The 8,627-nt window shown below is 53.7% G+C and overlaps 2 protein-coding genes across 2 annotated transcripts; one reads left to right on the top strand and one right to left on the bottom strand.

Moving 5' to 3' along the window:
* Positions 1–207: 207 nt before the first annotated feature.
* Z519_12049 (uncharacterized protein) lies at positions 208–2,353 on the bottom strand (the record flags this gene model as incomplete). Its single annotated transcript, XM_016769757.1, has 2 exons — positions 208–1,965; positions 2,024–2,353. 2 exons carry the CDS (start codon positions 2,351–2,353, stop codon positions 208–210), a joined length of 2,088 nt encoding a protein of 695 aa, XP_016614082.1.
* Positions 2,354–4,463: 2,110 nt separating this feature from the next.
* Positions 4,464–5,459, top strand: Z519_12048 (uncharacterized protein; the record flags this gene model as incomplete). Its single annotated transcript, XM_016769756.1, has 4 exons — positions 4,464–4,509; positions 4,578–4,626; positions 4,681–5,138; positions 5,194–5,459. 4 exons carry the CDS (start codon positions 4,464–4,466, stop codon positions 5,457–5,459), a joined length of 819 nt encoding a protein of 272 aa, XP_016614081.1.
* Between the last annotated feature and the right edge of the window lie 3,168 nt (positions 5,460–8,627).

Raw genomic sequence — 8,627 nt, 5'->3', positions numbered from 1 at the left:
GAGAGAGAGAGAGAGCGAGAGAGAGAGAGAGAGCGAGAGAGAGAGAGAGAGAGAGAGAGCAAAGGCGAAATGAATAAACGGTCACAGTCACAGAAACAGAGCCCTAGATAATGGAAGAAAACAAGTTGGGAAAAACAAATGAAATGAAATGAAATGGGTCAGAAGGCTGCTCGCGATCTCTTACCACCGTCTCTATCATGCTTGATGTTATACCTGCTGTTGCGCCAAATGTCCCTTGCAACTGCTATCGCTCCTGGGATCCGAGTCCAGAACCCAGAACGAGTCGCGACGACGCAGCTGCACTTGCTCTTCCGAGGCCTGTGTCACGATCGAACTGACCTTGTTCGAATCGGGGGGGCCGGAGATAGTGTTTGAAAATGAGAAGGTCTTGCTAGGCCGGTCCAGCCCGCTGGGAGGAGTGCTGTGGGTTTGTCGTAGTTCGACCGCCGGTGCGATATGGCGGAAGAGGAGAGGGAGTGTCGACTCCTTCCACACCGCCATGCGGTTGCGATGCGTGGAAATAATCGTCAGGACGAGACCTGCCAGCCCGAGCACGACGAGGGCCAGCGGGTAACTGATCCATTGCCAGCGTACAATGATCACCGCCTCGCTGTGGAGAGTCGTGCCAGCGGCGACGCTGTCTTGCAGCTGCTGGAACCGACCTGTCAGTGCTCGCCCGACGCCGTCAACGATGTCGCTAAAATTCCCGTTTCCATCGATTGCCTGCTGACCCGCCGAGCTCCAAGGCCCAGAGACTTGGCTAAAGCTAGTCGAGGAGAAATTGAAGATGTCTCCTTGCTGAGCGGGGTCTGAGTACCAGTAACCTCCGTAACTGTAAGTCGTATTTCCCTCGAGGGCGATCCGGAGGGCTTGGATAAGTAAGAATGCTCGACCCTGAGCATCGTCATTGCCGGCGTCATATGCGAAATAATTGGTGCCGTTCACTTCCGCATTCCAACCTGTCAGAATGCGACCATCGGGTTGATTCTGATTGATGATGATGGTGCCGTAGTCTGTGGCTGTTGCGTGGGAGATGGTCGTGCCAGAGCGAACGGCCGTGTCCATTGTCCGCACACACGGTGTAAAAGCACATTCCGTGGCACCTTGGACTACCAGCTGGTCGAAAGAGGAGGTTGTGTTGATGTCCAGGTAGCCCATGGCAAATAGAGGAGAAGCGATTCCAGCGTATGACTTGTTGTCCCAGCTCTTGCCCCAGTGACTGTCGGGCGCAGGGTCGATATTCAGCGGCCACACCACGCGGCGAGGATAGCTCACGAACCACTGCACGCCGCTCGCCAACGACAGGTCAAGGGATACGGAGACATCAACGGCATTGCCGTGTGGGAACGAATAGGTTGGCGTCCAAGTGGTGGAGGACGACGTTTGATTGCTTTGAGAGAACTGTTCAAAGTGGGAGGTCAAGTTGATCTTGTAGACGTCTCCGCCGATTTTGACCGTGTCCGTCATGTCTTTACACATGGTGCACATTGCAAGAGTGTTGTACGCCGGCCATGTGCAATTTCCACTGGGGCAAATGGGATTTGGGATTGCCCCTGCTGCCCCACCAAATGCTCCGATCAAAGCGTTCAATGACAGGCCCGAGCCACCCAGATTTCCAATCACTGATTCATTGTATGAAGTCGGAGTACGGATCGAGGCAGGTTGGGAGGGAACAGTGGTGTCGCGAACTACCGTGTTCAGAACTTGTTGAAGAAAAGGTTCAAAGCCCAGAGCCAGGACGGTAACCGATGCGGCGAGCAGAGCTCGAAGACTGCCTCGGCGACTCAGGATGAGTAGAACTGAACCGTAGGGGCCGCGGCTGGCCTCTTCGAACGCGTCGACGGTGTTGAGTGGTCGTGGTTTTCCAATGAACCAAAGCCACTTCTCTTGACGTATAGCGGACGCCAATACTGCCAGCAGAGCCGCCTTTGCAAAGCCCGCAAGAAGAGACACTATTGCGTTGATCTAAAACTGACATTAGAACAGCGGAAACTCAGGCCGACGCCCAACGCGGACGACTCACCGTCAAACCATCTGGTAGATCTGGAACAGGGCGGTTGTCATATACAAACAGGATGGCGGCAATTGCAGAGAGAATGCAGATACATAGCAGGGCTGCTGACAATTCCCATGCCCAACTGTCTAAACTCATCCGCGTCCACCATGACGGCCGGGGGGGGGAACCCTTCGAGGATGTTGAATGAGATGCCACTCGATTCTGAGTGCTAGATTGACTGCTGGAGAGTTCTTCCATATCCACGTTGCTAGACCGGTCGCAAAGAGGGTCGGTGCTGCTTTCGGCAGGGCCAGCAGTAAATCGACGCCATAGCTGACGGTATATATCGACGGGCATGAGTCCTGAATCCTGCAAATAGCACAATCTCTAGCGTCCAGATACGTAGGCAGCTGCGAAGAGCGGATTGACTAACAACATCAGCCACAGGACGGCGAGTCTTTCAAGTAGGCGCATTTTGGCAGCGATGGGGGCGAAATACGGAGTACATAGCTCTGACGGGCGGTGCTCGAATGCAGGGGAAACCACCGACGCGCCAAAGTCATACCGAGTCACGCTGGGCCTTAACGGAGTGCGCATGTCCAAATCCTCCGCCCTTTGTTTCATAGAACGCAAGAATCGTCCAGAAGGCGGACTGAGGATGAAAATTTGTAAGCGCTGGACAACAGCGATGGCAAGAGTCTGGGGAAGGCTATATTTGTCCAGACCAGTGCGGCCGCATTGGGGGCCTCAGCGGCACGAGAGGCCTGATCCGCCAGAATACGCACAAGGCTGAGGGGGGGGCTGAGAGGGAGGGAGGGACGGGCGGATGACACCGAGAAGGAAATAATTGGAGGGAGCATCTGTGGCTGGTGGGCCAAGGTGGCGAAACATTCCCTCGTAGTTACAATGGCTGGAGAAGGTGAGTGATGGTGATGACGAGCGGACACAGGGAGGATGGTGATGGTCGGGTAGAGGAACAAACAATGATCGACAGTGGTGACAATCGTTCTCGGCACCTTTGCTGCCCAACTGGCTGCCTTGCTCCCTGGGCCTTTTCTAGGTACTGGGTATCTCGGTAGGTACAGTACAGTAGCCTGAGTGTTGGTAGGGGTGTCGAGGGGCTCTAGTGGACTTCTTAGTTAAGTTCTGGTGCTTTTGGTCACCCACTGGCGGTTGGTGGTGGGGCACCGAGGGGCGGTCACCTCCCCTAGGCTAGTTGCTAGGCTTGCCTATTCCCCGGCCCATTGGCCCTGGACCCTGGCCCCGCACACCCTTTGGCCTCTTCCGTAACGGCTCACCAGGCTGTTCCGTCCAGTCGGTGTTTCAATCATCGCTCTCCTTCTCTTCCCCTGCTTCCCCGGCAAGCTTGGTCCCTTTACCTCTGATCCCTTTTGGTCCCTTTTTGTGCGCAGGGAGCCGGAAGAGCCTGCGCGTTTTTTCCCCCATGTAACTCTACCATCTCGCTTGACTTCTGTCCTGTTCAAGCCGCCTCATTGATGCTGACGCTGCCAATCGTGATAGACAGACCATCACTCCATCATGTTGACTGAGTCGATGCCTGATCACCCTCGTTCCGATACCCAACTGACTGCCTTTGGAAAGCCGCGTCCCACATCTCGACGCCAACATCCAATGCCCTGAGCAGGATCCTGGTGAAGAGGAGGACTAGGGACAAGTACAAAGTACAAGTACGGAAAGTGGGTGTGTGGGTGCCAGTGTGCACCCCCCTGGTCGCAAATCCAGCCTTCCCGAACCTCGTCTCTCACACTTCCTGCTTCGACATTTCCAACCACACATTTCTATCCTCTCACTTCCCCCTCTCCTCAATCACGCATCCAAGACCTCTTGTCACTTCCGATATACACAATACCCAATACCCAGCGCCTCCTATATCATCCAGGCGACCTTGGTCATCAGCCTCGTCGGTCAATCCGTCAATATCCCGCATCCCACGGTCCATCCTCGCATCTGCCTCCTGCACCTTTGCGCCCACTCATCCCACTACCAGTAGCAACCTGCCTGCATTCCTCGACTTCTCCGGCCCAGCATTAAATTGCATCCCACTTCAGTTCCGACTATTGCAAGTCTCTTGACTTTCTCGTCCCGACTGCTTGCGATAACGCTTGCGAATCCTTTCTCGACCTCCTGACCATCTGGTCGTGTCTGCGTCGGCGCACTGCCCCTTTCAATTCGATTCAAGCAAGTCCTCCAGTGCAGATCCAAATCGTGAGGGCCGAGACGCAAATAATCCTCGGAGTCCATTCCAGATCACGTCCGTGCGCAGTTCCCCATCTCTCAGATTGTCGCCTCGTCATAATAAAGGTCGCTCCCACCTTCTCTCGCACTCGGTCTCTCTGCAAGATCGCAGCTTCCTCGACTACAGTGGCAGAACCCTTCACACCAGCTCCAAAGTTCTTTGCTTCAAGAGGGGGACCAGTCTGGGAGACTCCTTGTCGACCATCCCACCATGGCGGACAAAATCTCCATCACCATATGCGGCGATGGAGGTTGCGGTATGTTTCTCGGCTGTTCCATGCCGCTGGCGCATGCAGTTCGTTTGGCTGATGTTTCTCCCCCGCAGGCAAATCGTCCATTACTCTGCGCCTCGTCAGATCTCAATGGACTTCCGAGTACGTTGTTCCCCTTGTCCCCTTTGCAAAGGGGTGCTCGCTAACTCTTAACAGATATGATCCCACCATCGAGGACTCGTACTCGGTGACTCGAACAGTGGACGGTTTGAACTACTATCTCTCACTCACTGACACTGCTGGTCAGGAAGAGTACCGAAGTTTGTGGGCTGCTTCCAATCTCCAGTCTGATGCCTTTCTCCTCGTGTATGATATCACCAACGCCGCCTCTCTCGACGGGCTTCAGTGGTTTCTCGACATGATCGATATCGAAGCCGAGAACAGAGTTGAAGAGAACTCCAGGTTGCTCCGGGAGAAGGGAGCCAAGGTTCGCGGCAGGAGAGAAGATGGATGGAAGTTTCCTCCCATCAAGATCGTTGCCGGCAACAAATGCGATCTCAAGGATGCCAGAGTTGTCAGCAGCAAAGTGGGCTGGGAATGGGCCAAGAGCAGAAACTGTGGTTTCATGGAGACAAGTGCTCGAGAGATGGTCAATATCGAGGAGACGTTTGCCCGTAAGCTGACTCTGCACTTCCACCCACCCCAGCCACTGCTAACGTACGCCGCCAGTAATCGTCCGCAGAGTCGTTGAGGCGAGAAGACAACATGGTGCTGGTGCCGGCTCCCTACCCCATCAGCCACACTTGAACTCCAAGGGCCACACTCCGACTGTTAGTGGTGCCGGAGTGTCGACTTACCAGATGCCGGCCTCGATGCAACCAAATCGGCAGCCATCCATCCCTAATCCCCTACCACCGACTGAGAAGTCAGGCTTTGATGATGACAACAACGGCCATGTCCCTTGGTGGAAGAAAATATTCTGCTGCCGAGGTTGACTGACATGAAAATCCTTGAGAAACTTCTCGCTTGTACAACATGGTGGCAGCTCATCTACATGGCATTATTTTGATGTTGTAATATTAAGTGAAAGGGGAATACCTAACGACGCTTTTAGTGGCTGACTTTCTTCAATGCGAAGAGGGTCTACCACCTGTATTAACTCGGCAACTGGGATTGGCGAAATCATTGTCTCCAATCTCCGGCGAGCTTGGTCGGTTTGCGTTCGGCTTGCAGAGGCCGAGACGGTGCGAACTCCTCATACAAAACTGAGGCCCGCCGCCATCTCATCACCTGAAATCAAGGGCGGCAATCCATTGGCAGACACTGGTGTTCAGAGGCACCTACAAGATTACTCTGGTCTTTGCCTACAAACATGAATCGAATTTCCTGCCGCTCCGCATGCCTGCTCCGAGGTCAACAGATCGGCAAGAACTGAGAGAGCGGCGTGACTGGTCTGCTTCTACAGGAGCACCAAGGGGTAAGCCGACAGTCCATGTTGTAACTAAACGTGATGTATTTTTGCGGTGAGGGGGTATAGAGGTTTCCAGGCAAGACGTGTTTGTGGCCGCGAGGCCGAAAAGTGAGTTTTGAAGATGTCGAGCGATGTACACTTTTGCTATGTATCGTGCTACTTTCATTTGGTGCTGAAAGTCGGAATTGTCGATATCTCTGGAAGATCTTACGATGGGAGAGCGGAATATGAGGACTCTATGGATACAAGAGAGACAGGGTTCGAATCGGTCAAAGACGGAACGCTGCAATGCCTTCCACCACGGTTATGGTGTGAGTGGCGAAGCGACTGAAGCCGAATCAGGCTGGGGACAACAAGATGTATAAACAAGTATTTTCGAGATATGTTGCACTAGACGACAATGTACTATTGTTGTATTATGCCACCTTTCTCGTGCCGTGATAGACTACGAGTAGAAGGCCCCGAAGCGATATATGGTACTGTCTGTATACCTGTGCCCAAGCAAGAAGGGCAGAGTATTATTGTTCTCGTCCTGTTTCTGTCTATAAGATAGAGTCGAGATGCTCTGAAGTGTCGAGACGGAGCCCAAATTAGTATACAAAGGACTTATAGGAGGATCTCCCCCCAACAACGATATGGTGAGCTTCTTTGACTGCATCACAGACAGACCCTGTCTCTCTCGCTGATGCAAAAGATGCGCTCCAGCTTGGAGAGAGTGTCGATCCCGTCGTCATCCTGACCCGAGAAGACGTGCATGAGGAAGACGGGGCGAACTTGGGGCGGTCCGTCGTCGTCATCGTCGTCGTGTAAGATAAGAGAACTGTAATGGAAGCAAGGGCGCTTGTCTGGTCAGACTCTGCATCGCTGGATCGGCGTCGTTGCAAACGTGGATGGTCGTCGAGGATATCCTCAAAGTGGATCTGCTACCGTTCTTCCCGTCTCGCACGCCATCGACGTGCGAAGAGGTACATATGTTCTCCTCGACAAGGTGCCAAAATGCGTACATCTTGATCCGCAGGCCGCATTATTCGTTGCGCACGTTGTTGACGTTGGGTCCCTCTTGTCGTGTGTCTGTCGAGGTGTTGTTAGAGATCGAGCTCTCGTACGAGGCGAACTTGGTCAAGGGGGGCCACATGTGTCCTTGTGAAGCCTTGGCGACGAGCACGAGGATTCCAATGAATGGCTCCGCTGAAGGGTGCTCCTCTGCCCCTCGATCCCCGGTAATAACGGACATGGTTGACCAGGTGGTTGCTGAGACTAGTTAGCAGGGTTTCACCTGCACGGCTTCGACGTGGGAGATCAAGAGAGATCACTCTAGGACAATCGTCGACCACGCCTTTTCCTTCCTTCGACGATCGCAGGGTGGTCGATAGATGGGAGGACAACGGATCGTCAAAAATAACCGGTCCGGAGGTCCTACTAGCACAGTTGAGTTGGTTGGTCAAAGCAGGGAATTAAGGGGTCATGAGGGTCGAATGAGTGTTCAGCTGGCATTTCTTAAGTAGGATCAAGCAAGCCCTGGTCAAGAGGCCGAATTGCTTGCCGCGGCTCGCCCGTCAGGGACTCGAACGAGTAGGAAATCATGCTACAAGCAAACGCCTCGACCAGGGATGCGTCCGGTCGAGAAAGGTAGTTTCTCAACTGTCGGTAGCATCTGCTGATCATGCATGCTCATTATCCTTAGATTGGCAAGTGGCCGAGTGTTTGCGTCTGGAACTGCTGCCTCGTGATCGACTGCTCCTACCAATTGCCCACACAAGCAGTCCTCGTGAAGCGCACTAAGCGTCAACCAATGCATTGCAGACGACAGATTGATGGCTCGCTCAATGCAGTATCAGGTTCTGTCCACCGAACTGGGTCTGCGCCAGCTGCATAGGTTCCAGGGCGTTCGGCAGCAGCAGTAGTGGAGTGACTGCCGGTCTGCCTGAATCCTAGGGACTTTGAGGGGGATGCTGTATACCGTGATAGAGGCCAGCCTCAGGGGCAGCTGTTGTGCAGTTTGGTTCTGGTCCAACGTTGGGATAGCCTTTCGCATTTCTAGTCTGTGCAGAGGCAGCGTCGACATTCGGGTTTCTCTTCGTCGCACCTCAATCTTCGGGCTATCACGCTCAAGGGAACAAGATTCGGTTGCGGGCTGCTTTGGGCCGGCAGCCTGAAGAGCAAAGGATGATGTCGTAGCCTCGCGGCTAGCGCATGAACACTGCCCACCAATAGCGTCGTGTCCTGACAACCTTAAATATACGAGCATCGACGCTTCATGTTGTTGGGATCTGAAAGTCTTCAGCTTGTTCGAGAGAAGGAGAGCAAGACACCAGGAGGTGAGGCCTGCTCGTTCCCCTTGTCAGGCACGCGTATACCCGGAACGTCGAAATGAAACACACGGTGCAAAGCCCCCGCGCCTCCTTACTGACTCGTATGTTGGAGAAAGGCACAAACACTGTCAAACCGACGCAGTTCATATACGGACAGGCCGGCTTCTGCCGAAGGATAACTATACTCCGTACACAAACAAAGCACATACCATGCAGAATCATCCGGGCTCAAGTATTGCTCGCCACAACGCAGCAAAATCCGGGCGTGTCCCTGCCTCTGAATGCCCGAACGCCAGAATGAGATAATGAAAGAATACCTGTGTGCTCTTTTTTTGTCGGCCGCAGCACGACTGTTAAGACAAAGCGCAGGACATCAAACT

This window comes from Cladophialophora bantiana (assembly GCF_000835475.1).
Source record: "Cladophialophora bantiana CBS 173.52 unplaced genomic scaffold supercont1.25, whole genome shotgun sequence".
Classification (NCBI taxonomy): domain Eukaryota; kingdom Fungi; phylum Ascomycota; class Eurotiomycetes; order Chaetothyriales; family Herpotrichiellaceae; genus Cladophialophora; species Cladophialophora bantiana.
This window is presented reverse-complemented; position numbering and strand designations above follow the sequence as displayed.